This window comes from Aquarana catesbeiana, linkage group LG01 (genome assembly GCF_042186555.1).
Source record: "Aquarana catesbeiana isolate 2022-GZ linkage group LG01, ASM4218655v1, whole genome shotgun sequence".
Classification (NCBI taxonomy): Eukaryota; Metazoa; Chordata; class Amphibia; order Anura; family Ranidae; genus Aquarana; species Aquarana catesbeiana.
In genome coordinates this window covers 887,927,945-887,947,680 of record NC_133324.1, presented here as the reverse complement: position 1 = coordinate 887,947,680, position 19,736 = coordinate 887,927,945, and the positions used below count along the sequence as shown (strand labels likewise).

The following is a 19,736-nucleotide window of genomic DNA, read 5'->3' as shown; positions in this document are numbered from 1 at the left end:
TGTATTCATTTTCCTGTTATCTGCTCAATGTGTGCATAACAAGTCGTCCTCCTCCTGAATCTTCTGGATTTTATTAAAATTGGGGACCATTACTGGATTTCTCTTCAGAATTAGGATCAGGATTCCTCTTTATTTTTTTTAGGGGATTGTGGAAGATGGACAATTCTATGATACCCTATGCCTTTTTGGTAGCTATATATAGGTACCGTGGATATAAAAAGTCTGCACACCCCTGTTAAAATGTCAGGTTTCTGTGATGTAAAAAATTAGACAAAGATAAATAATTTAAGAACTTTTTCCTCCTTTAATGTGACCTATAAACTGGTACAACTCAATTCAAAAACAAACTGAATTTTGTTTGTTTGGGGGGGGGGGGGGGGGGGGGTGTAAAAATAAAATAAAATTAATGTGGTGGCATAAGTGTGCACACCCTCTTATAACTGGGGATGTAGCTGTGCTCAGAATTAAGCAATCACATTCAAACTCATGTTAAATAGGAGTCAGTACACACCTGCCATCATTTGAAGTGCCTCTGATTAACCCCAAATAAAGTTCAGCAGTTCTAGTAGGTCTTTCCTGACATTTTCTTAGTATCCTACAGAAAAAGCCATGACCGCAGAGAGCTTCCAAAGCTTCAGAGGGATCTCATTGTTAAAAGGTATCAGTCAGAAGGTTACAAAAGAATTTCCAGGGCATTAGATATACCATGGAACACAGTGAAGACAGTCATCATCAAGTGGAGAAAATATGGCACAACAGTAACATCACCAAGAACTGGACGTCCCTCCAATATTGATGAAAAGACTAGAAGAAAACTGGTCAGGGAGGCTGCCAAGAGGCCTACAGCAACATTAAAGGAGCTGCAGAAATATGTGGTAGAGTGGCAAGACTGAAGCCTTTTCTTAAGAAGAAAAACATCAAAGCCTGGCTAAATTTTGCAAAACACATCTGAAGTCTTCCAAAAGCATGTGGGAAAATGTGTTAAATGTGTTAGTCTGCAAAAACAACACTGCACATCACCAAAGAACACCATATCCACAGTGAAGCATGGTGGTGGCAGCATCATGATTTGGGGCTGTTTTTTTTTTCAGCTGGAACAGGGGCCTTAGTCAAGGTAGAGGGAATTATGAACAGTTTCAAATACCAGTAAATATTGGCACAAAACCTTCAGGCTTCTGCTAGAAAGCTGAACATGAAGAACTACTTCACCTTTCAGCATGACCATGAGCAAAAGCATACATCCAACAAAGGAATGGCTTCACCAGAAGAACATTAAAGTTTTGGAATGGCCCAGCCAGAGCCCAGACCTGAATCCCATTGAAAATCTGTGGGGTGATCTGAAGAGGGCTGTACACAGGAGATGCCCTCACAATCTGTCAGATTTGGAGTGTTTTTGCAGAGTGGGCAAATATCGCCAAGTCAAGATGTGCCATGCTGATAGACTTATACCCAAAAAGACTGAGTGTTGTAACAAAATCAAAAGGTGCATCCCGAATTAATTACAGCAATAAATACAGATCCAAATTCCTCCAAATTTGTGTAGTGGGAACAGAGCAGTGCACATGGCCCCAAATAACATGCACTGCTCGTTCTAAACAGAAGTGAGAGGGGAAAGGAGAGGACATTAAAAAGAAGCAGAAAAACTTCGTAAGAAACAATTTTATGAAAAATAGATTACAGGGATCATAAAGCAGTATTAAACCCCAAAAATACATTGATTATATTGCAGTTTACCAATTCTTAAATTTGATGGGTTCATTAGTTTTCTTTCTTTTATTTTCACCTTGTGATCTGGCCAGTAAGTTTGTTGTTTTTCAACAGAACAAACTATCCTGTAGATGTAGCAGTTAGAGGGTTGAGACAAACCATTTACCACAGACGGGTGGTTACAATGATCAGCTTTTGTTTATGTAAAGCCTTTATCCCAAAAGGAACAAAACTGTTGCTGTAACGGCTTAATAAGTTCAGCTTCAATTTGTTATTTAACCACTTGCCAACCAGCCGCCATCATTATACTGCGGCAGGTCGGCACGATCCCGCAAACCGTCGTAGCTGTATGTTGGTCCCTTTTAAGCGGGATGGCAGGCGCGCGCCCACTGCACAGCGGTGGTGTACCAATGCTTGTGACCAGCGGCCGCGATGCCCGCCGGCCACGAGCAATCGTAGGCACGAGAGGCAGAAAAGGGACGTGTGTGTGTGTGTGTGTGTGTGTGTGTGTGTGTGTGTGTGTGTGTAAACACACACATCCCAGTTCTGTGAAGAGAGAGATTGTGAGTTCCTACGAGCTGGGAACCACGATCTCTCATCTTCTATAGTCAGTCTCCTCCCCCACAGTTAGAACACACACATAGGGAACACAGTTAACCCCTTTATCGCTCCCAAGTATGTAACCCCTTCCCTGCCAGTGACATTTACACAGTAATCAGTGCATTTTTATAGCACTGATCACTGTATAATTGTCAGTGGTCCCAAAAATGTGTCAAAAGTGTCCGATATGTCCTCCATAATGTCACAGTCTTGATAAAAATCGCAGATCGCCGCCGTTACTAGTAAAAAAAAAAAAATTATAATAAAAATACCATAAATCTATTCTCTATTTTGTAGACGCTATAACCTTTGCGCAAACCATTCAATATGCGCTTTTTGCGATTTTTTTTTTTTTATTACCAAAAATACAAAGAAGAATACAAATCGGCCTAAACTGAGAAAAAAATTTTGCTATTTAAAAAAAAATTGGGGATATTTATTACAGCAAAAAGTACAAAATATTGTGGGGTTTTCTTTTCAAAATTGAGACTCTTTTTTTTGTTTATAGCGCAAAAAATAACTGCAGAGATGATCAAATACCACCAAAAGAAAGCTCTATCTGTGGGAAAAAAAGGACGTCAATTTTGTTTGGGTACAGCGTTGCACAACCACGCAATTGTGAGTTAAAGCGACGCAGTGCCGTATCGCAAAAAATGGCCTGGTCATTGAGCAGCCAGTTCTTCCGGGGCTGAAGTGGTTAAATCTCCCCTTCCCCAGATTAACAATGCTGCTGTCTAAAGGTGTGTTTGTTGCACCTTCATCCAGAGTGGGGGCACTATAATACTTGAGGTGTGTTACTGGCCAGATCACCAAGTGAAAACAGTGGGGAAAAAAACCTAATGCAGCCACCACATCTAATGATTGATAAGCTGCAATAATTTTATATTTTTGGTTTTGGGTTTAATACCGCTTAAGTAGTGGATGACTATCGATTATTTTTGGAGCATAAGGATATTGTTTAGTGCCACTTTAATGTCTAAAAAATTTGCAAAAAGTCCATGCTACAGGTATAGCAATCTTCCTGGCAATCCAATCATTAAGAAGCCCAAATGGACAACTCTTCCACCTTAAATAACCCAAACTGGATCACTGTAGAACCACCAATGTGTTCACTGAAGCCTTGCTGCCCTCTTCAGTTTGGAGAAAAGCAGAGCAAAAAGCAAGCATAAGAAGGCGCACCAGCCTAGTGCATTACTGTATAACTTTTAATGAACCAGAAAATAGATACCATTATACTCACAAAAGGAAAAAAAAAACAAGCGTACGACAAATCTCTACCAGATGAATCATCAGGTAGGGTGCAGCTGATGCGTTTTGAGGAACCAGTCCTCTGTCTCAAAGCTTGTGTTTATTTTCTCTTTATGAGTATGATGGTATCAATATTTTAATTAAATTATTTAGTAATGCACTACACTGGTGCGTCACCGCCTTGTGCTCCACTTTAATATCTATCGATATCTATAGGAAGAAATGGCTACACATTCATTTTAGATATTATGATGCGCTGAGACTTTCATTTCTATATAACTGTAGTTTCTCCAAGCACCATTTGTAATCCAACCATTACCAAAGGTGCTCCCATGATTAGGTATAAATAATTTTAGGAGGGGATAGCCACTCTGTGTTAGTCATCAGAAGCGGTTAGGAATCAATTTCTTATTCTTTAAGTGCAGAGTGAGATCAGCTTGGCACACTACCAGAGAGTGGAGAAGTAATTGGTATCTAGTGTGTTTCCTCGGATGCTTAGCCGTTTGCTCCATCTCACAAATATGACATCAGACCAGTACTTTTCCTAAAAATGTCACTGGGAAGGGAGGGTTCAAAATTTGACATTCTCAAACCTTACAGTACAGCTGTAGAGGCACAATAATCATATGGTATGCAAGGTCAAGTATTCTATATGTTTCAAGTTATTTTTTTGCATTTTTACTTTTAGACCACTCTTCCATCTCTAACTAACCCCCCTTCTTTGAGTCCTATCCGGAGGAAAGGGAAGGAGCGAGAGAGTGTTGAGCAGACAGCAGTGCCGCTGAGCCCAAAAAAAGCCAGTGATACCACTCCGGGTAAGCATCTTGGACTTTACATTTATTTTGTTGTATGGGACACCATACAATTCCCCTCACTGGTACCAACGATGAGGTACAATTCCCCCTCACTGGTACCAACGATGGGGTACAATTCCCCCTCACTGGTACCAACGATGGGGTACAATTCCCCCTCACTGGTACCAACGATGGGGTACAATTCCCCCTCACTGGTACCAACGATGGGGTACAATTCCCCCTCACTGGTACCAACGATGTAATTTTTTTTATTTCCAAGCCCTGACACATTGTTGCTCCCACTGACGCTGGGGCATTTTCTACTACCAATGGCCACAGTCCAGCCCTTCTAAAGTTTGATGGACAATAAACTGGCTCTTTATATATGAAAGTTTGTAGACCCCTGGTCTAGGTTAATCAGCTAGGTCTTCTCAGTGGTACACTTTGGTGTATAAATAATCCTATGAAATCTATTAAATCTATGAAATCTATTAAATTGTATTGCTCCATTTTTACCATTTTGTTTCTTTGTTTTTTTTGTTTGAAGCTTCACGACCGGCAGATGCTTCTGGTCCAGCTCAAACAAGCAAATCTCTTGGCAGTTTCTACCATCTCCCATCATATTTAAAGTTGTATGATGTTCTGAAAGCCACATATGCCAACTATAAGGTATGTAAGAACCCAGACAACTTTTACCAGGTCTTGAGCATTTCATGTTTTTAAAGTGTAAATTGATTTAATCATTCATAAAATAGCTTGGTCCTTTCTCTATCCAGGAGTGTAAGTGGCACATAATTGTGAAGTGGAATAGAAATGATAAACGGTTTTCACATTTTTTTACAAGTGTATATATATGAAAAGTGTGGCGTGCATTTGTATTCAGCCCCCCTGAGTCAATACCTTGTAGGACCACCTTTCGCTGCAATTCTTTTTGGGAATTTTTCTACCAGCTTTGCACATCTAGAGTGAAATTTTTACCTATTCTTTGCAAAATGGCTCAAGCTCTGTCATATTGTATGGAGAGCATCTGTGAACAGCAATTTTCTAGTCTTGCCACAGATTCTCAATTGGATTTAGGTCTGGACTTTAACTGGGCCATTCTAACACATGAATATGCTTTTATCTAAACCATTACATTGTAAGTGGCTGCATGTTTAGGGTCGTTTTCCTGCTGGAAGGTGAACCTCTTCAGTTCCAAGTCTTTTGCAGACCCCAACAGGTTTTCTTCTAGGATTGCCCTGTATTTGGCTCCTCCAACTCTGACCAGCTTCCCTGTCCCTTCTGAAGAAAAGAATCCCCAAAACATGATGCTGTCACCACCATGTTTCATGGTGGGGATGGTGTGTTCAGGGTGATGTGCAGTGTTGGTTTTCCGCCACATATAGCATTTTGCTTTTAGGCCAAAAAGTTCCGTTTTGGTCTCATCTGACCAGAGCACCTTCTTCCACATGTTTGCTGTGTCCCCCACAAGGCTTCTCGCAAACTGCAAATGGCACTTCTTATGGCTTTCTTTCAACAATGGCTTTCTTCTTGCCACTCTTCCATAAAGGCCAGATTTGTGGAGTGCACGACTAATAGTTGTCCTGTGGACAGATTCTCCCACCTGAGCTGTGGAACTCTGCAGCTCCTCCAGAGTTACCATGGGCCTCTCGGCTGTTTCTCTGATTAATGCTCTCCTTGCCCGACCTGACAGTTTAGGTGGACGGTCATGTCTTGGTAGGTTTGCAGTTGTACCATACTCTTTCCATTTTCGGATGATGGATTGAACAGTGCTCTGTGAGATGTTCAAAGCTTAGGATACTTTTTTATAAACTAACCCTGCTTTAAACTTCTCCACAACTTCATCCCTAACCTGTTTGGTGTGTTCCTTGGTCTTCATGATTCTGTTTGTTCACTAAGGTTCTCTAACAAACCTCTGAAGGCTTCATAGAACAGCTGCATTTATACTGAGATTAAATTACACACAGGGGAACTCTATTTACTAATTGGGTGACTTCTGAAGGCAATTGGTTCCACTAGATTTTAGCTGGGGGTATCGGAGTAAAGGGGACTGAAAAATGCACTTCACACTTTTCACATATTTATTTGTAAAAAAAAAATTGGAAACCAATCATAATAAGCAAATCATAATCTTCATTCAAACTTCTGGGATAAACGGTATCAAGTTGTGAAATCTAACTTCTCTGTAACTTTAACTCTCTATTTCCCCCTCTCTTCAGTCGTGGTATGGGATCAGTCACCATAAATCTTAACTGAGCTACAGTGTGACCACACTGTCTAAAATGCTTAGCAACTGGTAGCTCTGACTGTGTGGAACGAATGGAGGATTTGTATTGAGACATCCTAGCCTTAATTTTTTGAGTGGTTTCCACCACATAAAATAGCCCACATGGACATTTAAGGATATAAACCATATATATCATCTGACGTGTAGAATCCGTCAATGTTTATAGTTTTCTCCGTATGGGGATCTGTTTTCTATATATTGGAGTCTGGGTGATCTCCATTGCCTGCTCTGCACCTTAAAGTAGAACTATAGGCAAAACTTTTTTTTAAATTTCGGATCGAGTAAGGGAGGGTTATAACCCCGATCAGATTTTTTTTTTTTTCATTATATGTGTCCCATTGCAGAGATTTCCCTTCAAATCCTGTCTCGTAGCCAAATAGGAAGTGATGGGAAATTCCTGCAAATTAAGGGAATTCCTTGGGGACCCCAAGGTCCCCAGAACTAACACCCCTATTGGAAAATTTCCCCGCTATTACTTTTCTGGGGACAACGCAAAATTTAAGATTCTTTTATTTTCACTTTTAATGATAATGGTAAACAGGTTAAAAAGAGAGGGTCGGTCGCCTAAACGGGGGGCACAGACGGCAATAAAAGCTGACAACTGTTTGAATCCCTCTCCACTCTATCCAAAACTTAAAAAAAAAAAAAAAAATTTCACCTTTAGTTATACTTTAAGGATCGAGTTATTTGCCGGTTGTGTGCAGTCCTGACGTGTGTGTGTATGTATATGTGTATGTATGTGTGTGTGTGTATATGTATGTATATATATATATATATATATATATATATATATATATATATATATATATATATATATATATATTCATTCATTTTGTGGGTTTTTTTTTTTTTCATGTTTGGTTTTTGTTTCTATTTTTTCATAGGTAACACTGGATCTTCAGAACAACAATGAAAAGTTTGGGAGTTTCCTTCGCTCTGCTCTGGATGTCCTCTGTCAGGTTTTGGAACTAGCTACTCTGACCGATATCGGCAAGGTATCAGTTTATTATGCCAGCTCTGAAGTTTTACATTGTGCAGTGTAGACACGGAGAAAATGGCAGTTGTATAGGCTTTCTAGTGAACTCTGTTTTTTGTTTATTAAATTGAAACTATCCTATGATAAAACCTGATTATAATACAGTAGTGTGGCACCTGCAATTTGTTATATATATTTATTCAGGAAAATTGTATAGCTAATTGTAAATTGAAAAATATTGTTCTATGCCTTGGATAAGTGCTGAATTACATAAAAGATTGAAAAATAAAAATTAAATATACTTGTGCATTCCTCAAACACACATTGTGACTGCTGCAGTTATTATGTACAATGGTGTAACTCAACTAATCAAATAGTTTTCAACCAACCACGCGCGTCACATTAATCACCTATACTTCTTAAATGAACTGGTGAAATCAATCAAGATGGTGAAAAAAAATATTGTTATACAATTGATATGCTTCACAAACACATTAACGGAGTCCCATATGAATCTACCCAGGTGATAAAGTGCTGGTGCTCTTTAAAAACATAAAACTTGGTGCTTTATTCCACTTGTGCATATACGGCCCCACATGAATTTGCGCTCACCAAATGGATATGACCACCTATCTCTAGTTTGGTCAGTCGTGCTTGTTTGGCATTTCCCCTTTAATTGCTCAGCTCCTCTTGGATTCACTCAGCTCTGTAGCCTGATATTACCACTCAGAGGGAAATGTTTGTTAAAGTGCCGATTTGACCTGGCACCTGAATGAGGAAGACCAATCAGGTGGAAACACGTTGAAGCTATACCTGTGTCATCGTGACACAATTTCCTCCGACACCATAGAAGCGTGACAGCTGGCATCTTTCTATGCATACTAATGCTGTATACACCAGGTGCCAGGTCAAATCGGCACTTTTAACAATAATTTCCCTCTGAGTGGTAACAGGCTACAGAGCTGAGCTAAGCGAATCCGAGAGGAGTTGAGCATTAACGGGGAAATGTCCCACAAGCGCGATTGACCACACTGGAGATAGGTGGTCATGTCCATTTGGTGAGCGCAAATCCATGTGGGGCCCTATATGCACAAGTGGAATAAAGCACCAAGTTTTACGGTTTTTTTTTTGTATAATAAGTTTTTATTTTTAGAACAAGACATTACATGACATGTCCAACAGTGCAAATCCTGTAAACAATGGCCTCGCAGGGTCATTTCAGTAACAATATGCAATATGTGGGTTGAACAAACACATACATTACTATTAATCTAATGTAAAGTGCTCTTCCAGGGATAACTCTGTGGGACCCGCCAAGGGAGTAATCAGGAGCTCTGGAAGCCCCATGTTTTCATGAAGTATGCAAATGAAGCGGGGCCCGCCTAAGGGCTCTTGAGGGTGTGTTTAAGTTGGGGGACTCTCTGGAATGTGCGGGGTACATAGCCCGGTGGCCCACGCCCGGGGCAGGAAGGGGGGGCTCAAAACCTCCATCAATCCGCCTCCCGCTCCCACGTGGGCCCCCGCGACCCCGCAACAGTGGTTTATTCATGTAAAATTTATCTGGCTCTTGGAAATCCAGAGATCTCCCCCAGCGGATTTCGTTCTATATTGAACCGCCCATACTTAGCTGTTTCGCATGAGTTTCCCTAATATTAAACCAAAATAACAATAGAGAGACACAGAAATAAATAGGGAATAATAAAAAAGAGAGAGGTGGGGGGGTACAGTAAGAGTGAGAAGAGGGAATAGGAGAGGGAAGGGGGGGGGGATGGGAAAGGGAGAAGGAATGGGTCAGGTTACCTGCAAGTACTGGTAGGCTTCCTCTGCCTCTGCGACGTACCCCTCGGAGCTGGATTCGTTATTCCTCGGATAGGTCAGGTTTTAGGGTCTTGCCTACAGGGTTGAGTTTTTGTTAGCCTAAGTACTCTAAGAGTAGGGTCTGCCAGTTCCAGTAGTGCAACGTCTAGACTAGACGACACTGTGGTGGAGTCAGAGGTGTATTCAGCCCATGGCATCCAGATTGCATGGAATCGGTCTTTGTGGCCTTTATTGGTCGCCACCCAATCCTCGGCCTCCCGGATCTCACTAACCTTTCCGATCCACTCAGCACGTGTGGGGGTCGTATGTTTTTTCCAATGGATTAGGATCAGGCGCCTAGCCGCATTTAATAAGTGCGGCAGCACACTTTTCTTGTCAGGAAGGCTTTATAGTATGCCTTAGTGAACCCGTCAGGTCCAGGACTCTTTCCGTTGGGCAAGGAATTCACCGTGGCCCGAAGCTCATTTAGGGTGATTGGGGCGTCTAGGTCTGAGGATTGCTCTTCTGTAAGTGTCGGGAGTTTGGCTGCAGTCAGATAGTCTCGGATCGCGTTTTGTCTAATGTCCCGTGACGTAGGGGAGGGGTCAGAATCTATGTTGTACAATTTAGCGTAGTAAGCTCGAAATTCAGCAGCAATTTTAGATGGGTGTAGAATCGGTGTTCCCGAGGCGCTATGTAGTTTATGTATATATGTCTGGGCTTGACGTTTCCGGAGGGCCCGGGCCAACATGCGGCCGCATTTGTTTCCGTGTTCATAGTACCTGTGTGCCATGAATCGGAATTGTTTGCGTGTTTGACGATCGAGTAGGCGTAAGAACAGTTCGCGTAACTCTGTCAGCTTTTCCAGGTCTTCAGGGCGTCCGTTGGCTTTGTGCCTGAGTTCTGCTTTTTGGAGTTCGGTGTGTACTCTTAAAAAGTCTGCCTGTCGTATCTTTTTAAGTCTACTGCCCTGGGAAATCAGAGCCCCCCGAACCACAGCCTTGTGAGCCTCCCAAACCGTCCCCTCACTCAGCTCGCCTACAGGGTTCTCTGCAAAATAATGAGCTAGGGTATCCGCGACCTCAGCCATCACTACCGCATCGTCCAATAAGTTCTCATTAAGTCTCCAGGTCCGAACTCCCCGTGTGCCTGATGGCAAAGAAAAGGCCATCGTCACTGGGGCGTGGTCGGAAATGGAAATGGAACCAATGTCTGCAGACTGTAAAAGTTCAAGAATATTTCGATCCACATAGATGTGGTCAATTCTTGTGTATACGTTATGTACTGTAGAGTAATAGCTGAAGTCACGGTCTAGTGGTCTAAGCGCTCGCCAACTGTCGGTGAGCAGGTGGGACTGAATAGTCCTGCGGAAGTGCTTCAAGAATGCGTAGGAGTGGGAGGGTCTTGCATGGGAGGTGTCTAGCATTGGGTCAGGGCTTACGTTAAAATCGCCTCCTAAGATTAGGAAGCCTTCTCTGAATTCAGCCAAGCGGTCTAGTGTAGTGTCTATGAAGGTAAGTTGATCTGCATTCGGGGCGTAAATAGTGGCGATTGTATATTTTTGGCCAGCAATGTTGCCCTTTAGAAAAACATATCTCCCCAAGGGGTCTGTATCGTGCTCTGCCGGCTGAAAAGGGCATGCCTTGTGTATGGCGATAGCTGTCCCTTTAGATTTAGGGGTCGGGGATGTGCTAATAAACCATTGGTTGAAAAGGTGAGTAGGCAATTTGGGAAGAGACTTTGGCGTAAAGTGGGTTTCTTGAAGGAAAACCACTTGGGTTTTCAGGCGTTTTAACTCCCCCCAAAGCTTACTACGTTTGTGTGGGGAACATAGTCCCCGTACATTATATGTACTTACCCGTAGGGAAGCCATGGAAAGGAGCGTGGGTGTTCAATGTGTGCAATTTGCGAGGGGTCCGTCACAGACAGCAAGGTGGAGCAACCTGTAGTGAAGGGGGAGGGAGTAGGAAAGAGACGAGAGGGAGAGAAGACAAAACATGTGTGAGAAGAAGAACATAAAAACATGGTCATAACCATCAAAACAGTATGGATGTTAACATCCATGCATGTAAAACAACTACTAAGGGTCGTGTCGAGGAGCCCCCCCCTGGAGAAGGGAGGGACCCCAGGCCACGACCCCTTATCCCAAAGGGGATTAGTGCCCAAAAAAAGCAGGGCGGCCTACTAGGGGGTTAGTGGCCGTCTATAAGAGAGGGCAGGAGGTCCTCCGTCTCCGTCCACCGCGTCTGATATGGTGCGGTTAGACATGGAGAGAATGATGGTGCTTCAGGGAACTCAAAAATGTGCAAACCATCAAACAGCCTTACGGCTAATGTTAAGGGGATAATCTAAGTGCAATATGTATAAAAAAAAGAAACACTTGGGTATATTTAAAACCTGGAAAAAGGAAAAAAAAAAAAAAGGGGGGGGGGGGACTTCAGTAGCAGTTCGTATGCCCCAGAAAGGGATGTTTGCTAGTTTCCGGGTAGGGACATTCCCAGCGAGGATTCAGAAAGATGTCGCCTGCGATTCCTCTTGCGATTCTGGTTTCTGGCTGGTTGCCACGGTTGGTGGGTAGGTAATTTGTCGTTTCCCAGTTCTGAGGAACATCTCCAGTCGGGAAAGTCTACCGGGTCCAGATCCAGGGAAGTCAAAAAGTGCGGGAGGTCATCTTTGTTGCGAAGAGTTATGGTTCTACCATCTTTGGTGATTTGAAGGCTGAAGGGGAATCCCCAGCGATACACCAGGCCTGCGTCTTGGATAGCTGTTAGGAGAGGGCGAAGTGCTCTACGTTGCATAAGAGTGCGCCTCGAGATGTCCTGATAAAAGGCCAGGTGTGCACCATCAAAATCAAAATATGGTTTCCCCCTCATTTTTTGCATGATGCGGTCTTTAAGCGTATATTTATGTAATTTACAGATGATATCTCTTGGATTGTTCGCATCCTGGGATGGGGGCTTCAGGGCCCTGTGTGCACGGTCTATTTCGATCGTAGCAGTGGCAGGCAGTCCTAATATTTCCTTAAAGACTCCTTCCAGGGTGGGGATTATGTCCCTGGGCCCAGTAGCTTCAGGTAGGCCTCTTATCCTGATATTTGCCCGTCTGCTGCGGTTCTCTGTGTCGTCCAGCTGACATAGCAGGGCCTCAATCTGTTGGCCCTGTATGTTACACTTGTCTTGTAGTTTAGAAATGACAGGGAGAGTTTCCTCAAATTTCTGTTCCAGAGTTTCAAGTCTGCCTCCTAAATGATTTGTATCAGCTTTGAGCTGAGCAATATCTTCCTTAAAAGCTTTTTCCACTCTGTCAGCAAAGCGTTCAAGATCAGCTTTCGTGGGTAGGGACCCATCAAGGTCCATATGCGCATCAGTGAGTAATCGCCCCTTGCTTCAGGTATAAGCCGCCTCTCTTGTTCAGCCACTTACTGGATGCCAATGATAAAAGTCACCTGGTCATACAATTTGCCAATAAGAAGAGAAAAATTAATAAATAAATAAAAAATAAATAAAAGCTTATGAGTTTAATAAAGGATCTACTTACAGCAGCAAAAAAGTTAAATGGGCATTTCAGAAACAAGCACTCGTCCTACACCCTCCACAGGTGCCATGACGTCACTGCTATTTCCTTACCTTGTCTGACATAAGTTTAGTCTAAACAGACGTCTGCTCTGAGGCAGTAGGGGGACAGCGGTGCTCACATTACTTCCTTATACAGAGTTCCGTATTTCCTGTGCTTTTGCTATATTTCCTATAACACTTCATCCCTTGCTGGTATGTAGATATTTTAATATGGACTTTTGCTGTTTTTGGACACTTTATTTTATTAATTTCCTTTTTTGGACTTTATATATCATAATATTAATTGTGAAGATTAATATACCACTTATGTGACAGCGCAAAACATTTCCCATTTAATTAGACTTGAAAATTTGCATTGAAAACCCAAGACTGTTAGCTTTGGTCCACAAATGCAGTTGCAGAGGTTTGATTGAAACATTTCTGAGTTTGAGCAGCATTGTATGAACAGCCAAAGTGCTCCGAGGGCTCCGCTGGCCTCAGACTGCTGATTTGTGCAATTCTGGGGAGAAGTGCTATATTAAAATAGTATTTATTAATGTGCTTTGTGTCTTCTGATTATGCTGTCCCCTAGGGGTTTCCTACGCACTAGGTTCTGCAGCCAATATGAACAATATCCAGGATCATATTAATTGACATTTCTTGTCCATTGAGGGACATATAGAGTAGTATACTGTCGGATTATGCTGCTGCTTACAGGAAGATTAGACACTGGCAAACAAAAATGCTATAGGCCAGCCCAGGATAAACTACTCCTCCTCTTCTGCCCTGCTTGCCTCATATTTTTATTTTTTTCTTCCATCTCCAAGATTCATTGTTGCATCACTAGTTGAGATGGTCTATACATGGCAGCTGTTCGGATCTGCCTCCTTGGCCTAGCTTTTAAAGTGCCTTACCCAGGCCCTGCTGGATTGGACATTGCAGGGCCAGCCTAAAAAATTACCTTCGGGCATGGGGTTCTGCACTCACAGCTTTTCAGAGCTTGTTCTGTTAATAAGTTAGCCGTAAAGCAGTTTTTGGATCCAAAGATGTTATTTCCTCAGTTCTTGTACTTCTGTCTCTGTAAACCTGCTCTGCTGAATAGGTCAATCGGGCTGAGCACTGGGAGCTACCTCGTTTGCACCGACTAGGTACCCTTCCGATTTCCTGCTGTCACCGGCTTTACTATGAAAGGGGTTGACTCTAATGCCCCGTACACACGGTCGGACTTTGTTCGGACATTCCGACAACAAAATCCTAGGATTTTTTCCGACGGATGTTGGCTCAAACTTGTCTTGCATACACACGGTCACACAAAGTTGTCGGAAAATCCGATCGTTCTAAACGCGGTGACGTAAAACACGTCGGGACTATAAACGGGGCAGTGGCCAATAGCTTTCATCTCTTTATTCTGAGCATGCGTGGCACTTTGTCCATCGGAATTTCCGACAACGGATTTTGTTGTCGGAAAATTTTATATTCTGCTCTCAAACTTTGTGTGTCGGAAAATCCGATGGAAAATGTGTGATGGAGCCTACACACGGTCGGAATTTCCGACAACAAGGTCCTATCACACATTTTCCGTCGGAAAATCCGACCGTGTGTACAGGGTATAAGAGATTGAGCACTGATGCCATCCACTGGATGGAGTATTGGCCATGCTCTGTGCTCTCTAATGCCATCAGCATTGAAGAAGTATCGCCTCGCTGCTGCTTTACAAACCGAGCCATGTAGAACTCTGATCTCACGTCTGTTCCTACTGCCCATCTACAGTGAAAAAACCACCAGGCCAGTAGACGTTGGCCTTGCCTTTTAGAATTCTGCTGACGAACAGTAGGAATACCTCCTTAAAACAGTTTTCTCTGGCAGACAATGTCCTTCTCCCTATTTTGTCTATGAATGGAATGTTTCAAACTATAGCAGAATGGGTTACATTTTTTAAAAGCAATCTTTTCACTGTTGCAGTAGACCTCTTGCTTTATAGAAAGTTTGGGGCAGTCATCTGCCACCCTACGCTTCAGTTGTGATGGCTTGTTAGAAGCATCTAAACTTGTCCCATTTGGGACTTTTGTCCATAAAAAGGTGCGCACAGTACTCTGGTTAAGGTGCTGGGACACAGATGAGGTATCCAAGGAGCACCTGGTTGCTTGGTTTTCGAGTGACTCCATCTCTTTGGAGCTTGACAATTGACATCATCAAGGATATCATGGAAGGCAAGAAAGTACAACTACCTCAGCACAGAAGTACCAAGGAAAGGTCAGCTGAGGCCCATCCTACCTCTGTACCTCCCAGCTAGCTGTCAGTTAAGGGAGGTGCGGGGACTAGTCCGTTTGTAACATCTTGCATGTTACACCCTGAACATGGGTGTAACATGTTACGAAAGGTGAACTTATCCTTTTAACCAGCATGGCCCTTTCGTGGAGGGGTCCACCGCATGCTCACTCTCAAACCCCTCACCCTTCGACAGGGACTCGCCCATCACTCATGTGGGAGTGTTAGATTGTGGAGGGACAATTTTATCCTAGAGGTGTCTCTATCCCATTCTCCATCTGCCCTTTACTCAGTCCCACTTCTCTTGTTTTGATCATACTCTTGGTGCTGCTTGCTAGTGCCAGTGAGTGTCCTGTCTTCCTGTAGGCAGTAATACCTGATCGTAAATAATGTGTCCCTCAGTGGACTGCAAGAAAGTGATTTTATTTTGAGTAAAGTGTCCTATTTATCTTTCTAGTTGGGTTATTGTGTTTTTTGCAGTTATTATGACACTTTTTTTTGCAAAAGTCTCTTGACATCCTTCAATGTTTACTTTCCATTTGCAGTGTGTGGAGGAAATTCTGGGTTATCTGAAGTCCTGTTTCAGCAGGGAGCCAGTGATAGTCACAATCTGTGTGCAACAGGTGAGCTAAAAGAAACTGTGTGATAAATAACTGATTATCTCCAGAGATAATACTAAGGCATCTTGCTCACGGTACTGATGTTTGAGCTTCTGCTTTTTGGACGTAATTTTAGGTGTTTCTTTTGCACAAATATGCACATATTTATGTGCGTATTTGCATGTATATGCGCAATTGCACACGGTACCTTCCTAGGGAAAATGCATTCATATTTATGCGCATATTTGTGTGCATGGGCGCAAAATACTGAGCAGGAACGCAGATTTTTCTATTTATTTTTTTTTTTTACTGAGGAATACTCTGCGTTTGTTTATGCGCCTGTGTGCACATTTTAGCTCAGTAAAAAAAACGCTGTACTGCGATTTTTTAAGCTGCACTGCAAGAGGCCTAAGAAAAAAATATATAATTTCTTGTTGGTGTTGTGATTTTTTTTTTTTAATGATAAATAATGCATGTTTTTTTTTTTTTTTAATATTTCCCAGCTATTAAAGACCCTTTTTGGAACCAATTTAGCATCCCAGTTTGAGGCGCTGTACTCGAACCCTAGCAAAACCCAGGGAAAAGCACAGCGCCTTGGCTCTTCTAACCTGCGACCTGGCTTATACCATTACTGCTTCATGGCTCCATATACACACTTTACCCAGGCTCTAGCAGATGCCAGTCTGCGTAACATGGTCCAAGCTGATCAAGAGCAAGACGCATCAGGGTAAGCACACACCTTAAAGCTGAAGTTTAATCTGCTTACATTTTACTTTTTCTGGTACCCCCCCATATCTTAAAATGGTTTGCTTTCTTTACATACCTTTTAAGACACAATAGCATCATCATTGGGTCTTTGTGCAATGCAGATAAGCCATACCTAGTTGTAGGGGCTGGCAGGGTCCTGTTCACAGCTTATTGAAAACATCACAGCCCCCATTCATACAGTAGGCTGGTTCTTTGGAGGAGTTGATGGGCAGATGTCAGTGTGGAGAAATGGGTGTTCCTAAGCAGGTTAAATTTGCATGCAGACCACACTAATTATTGCCCGCATGTGATGCTGAGTCTCCATAATTGCAAAAGCTGCCATCCAAAGAATGATAGGGCATGACTGTAAGGCTGGGAAGGAAGGGCTCGCTCTTTGATTCGCTCTAGCTTCTATTGCAAACAGTGTGCAATGAAACCTGAGTAAGCAATTTCAGTACAGGAGAGTAGGCTGTACAACTGTGCAAGACTGAAGCTAAGGCCAGTATTGAGCTTTAAGATACAGTGTCTTGAAAAAGTATTCATACACCTTGAAATTTTCCACATTTTGTCATCTTACAACCAAAAACATAAAAAAAAAAAAATAAAATTTGGGAGGATTTTATGTGATGGGCCAACACAAAGTGGCATATAGTTGTGAAGTGGAAGGAAAATGATAAATGGTTTTCCAAATTTTTTACAAATATATGTGAAAAGTGTGGCGTGCATTTGTACTCAGCCCCCTTTTACTCTGATACCCCTAACTAAAATCTAGTGGAACCAATTGCCTTCAGAAGTCACCTAATGAGTAAATGGCGTTCACCTGTGTGAAATTTAATCTAAGTATAAAGTATAAATTCAGCTGTTCTGTGAAGCCCTCAGAGCTGTGTTAGAGAACCTTAGTGAACAAACAGCATCATGAATGCCAAGGAACACACCAGGCAGGTCAGGGATAAAGTTGTGGAGAAGTTTAAAGCAGGGTTAGGTTATATAAAAGTATCCCAAGCTTTGAACATCTCACAGAACACTGTTCAATCCATCATCCGCAAATAGAGTATGGCACAACTGCAAACCTTCCAGACATGGCCATCCACCTAAACTGACAGGCCGGGCAAGGAGAGCATTAATCAGAGAAGCAGCCAAGTAACTCCGGAGGAGCTGCAGAGATCCACAACTCAGGTAGGAGACTGTCCACAGGACAACTAATAGTTGTGCACTCCACAAATCTGGCCTTTATGGAAGTGTAGCAAGAAGAAAGCCATTATTGAAAGAAAGCCTTAAGAAGTCCCATTTGCAGTTTGCAAGAAGCCATGTGGAGGGACACCATGAGACCAAAATTGGACTTTTTGGCCTAAAAGCGAAACGCTATTTGTGGCAGAAAACTAACACTGCACATCACCCTGAACACACCATCCCCACCGTGAAACGTGGTGGCAGCATCATGTTGTGGGGATGCTTTTCTTCAGCAGGGAAAGGGAAGCTGGTCAGAGTTGATACGAAGATGGATGGAGCCAAATACAGGGCAATCTTAGAAGATAACCTGTTAGAGTCTGCAAAAGACTTGAGACTGCGGCAGAGGTTCACATTCGAGCAGGACAACAACCCTAAATATACAGCCAGAGCTACAATGGAATGCTTTAGATCAAAGTATATTCATGTGTTAGAATGACCCAGACAAAGTCCAGACCTAAATCCAATTGAAAATTGCTGTTCACTGATGCTGTCCTTCATCTGACAGAGCTTGAGCTATTTTACAATGAAGAATGGGCAAAAAATTCACTCTTTAGATGTGCAAAGCTGGTAGAGACATCCCCAAAAAGACTTATTAGCTGGAATTGCAGCAAAAGGTGGTTCTACAAAGTATTGACTCAGGGAACTTAATAGAAATGTACGCCACACTTTTCACATATTTATTGTTAAAAAATTGGAAAACCATTTATCATTTTCCTTCCACTTCACAATTATGTGCACTTTGTGTTGGTCTATCACATAAAATCCCAATAAAATACATTTACGTTTTTGGTTGAAACATGACAAAATGTGGGAAATTCAAGGGGTGTGAATACTTTTTCAAGGCACTGTAGCTAGCACTTTTCTTCTGTTCAATTCATAGTTTTGTAAATGTGTCTCTTTTTAAAATATTTGCATTGATTTGTCCATTGAATGTTGTAATGTTAGAACAGACTGGTTTGCTTTTTTGTTCCAGGTGGTTTGATGTGCTCCAGAAGGTTTCATCTCAACTGAAAAACAGCATTACCAATGTTACGAAGCACCGTGCTGACAAGGTACAGCTTGCTTCCTTATAGATTCTTCTGACCCTCCTGTCTGTGTTTTTAGGAGGTGATTGCCTGGAGACTTTTAGTCAGAACCTCTTACTAGCAAGGATCTAATGACCCCTTTATAGCCAATGTACATGCATACAATTTAGCTATATACGGTTGGAAGAAAGCGGTATTGTGCTCTGTTACTTTCTGTACTAAAATGGTAAAGGTCTCGGGTTTGTCCAGATTTTACCTCTTTCTGTGCCTGAGAGTTTACTTAAAGGGTAATTCCACTGTCCTATGGAAAAAAAAATATCACAAATAAAAAAAAAAAAAAAAAAATATAGCAATTGTGACACAAGCCATATTGTAATATGTTATTAGTAATTACTTTCCTTTTCAGTCTGCAGCGCAGTAATTTTTTGTAAAATGCAATATGGCAACACCCAAACAGTTGGTTTGCCTGTTACCCCTGAGCCTAAACGTTGCTTTTCCACCATGTGGTGGCAACATGTCTGATTCAAGGTACGTGCCCCCAGCTCACATTCTACATATGGTTATGGTGGTTCTTGCAAGCACACCTAACAGTGCTGACATCTGCAGCAGTCTCAGCCACTCTTCGTTCAGAAAGACTAGTTCCCTTTTTGTAATCCCGGATGGACACAGAAAAGGTGCACTTGCTTCTCCTTTCGCCATCTCCAGGGGGCTCAGGCAGACCAGCATCTGAATTTAAAGCTCCACTTTGGAAAATTTAAAAATTCAACCTTGTGGTGGGGCTGTGCCTATACTGCAAGAGTTAACTGTTAGTTTACTGTAGGGGTGAGTAAAAGCTCTTTCATTTACCCAATCCTCTACTCCCCCCATACACAGACTGTGGACTGTCCCTTGGTGTCATAAGGTC

At 42.3% G+C, this 19,736-nt stretch overlaps 1 protein-coding gene across 1 annotated transcript in view; it reads left to right on the top strand.

Moving 5' to 3' along the window:
- Positions 1 to 19,736, top strand: part of HTT (huntingtin) — a 283,920-nt gene that overhangs the window by 136,211 nt on the left and 127,973 nt on the right. The window contains 6 exon segments of the mRNA XM_073610874.1: positions 4,244 to 4,370; positions 4,897 to 5,018; positions 7,521 to 7,631; positions 15,777 to 15,854; positions 16,334 to 16,557; positions 18,781 to 18,859. Coding sequence (XP_073466975.1) covers positions 4,244 to 4,370; positions 4,897 to 5,018; positions 7,521 to 7,631; positions 15,777 to 15,854; positions 16,334 to 16,557; positions 18,781 to 18,859 — 741 coding nt within the window.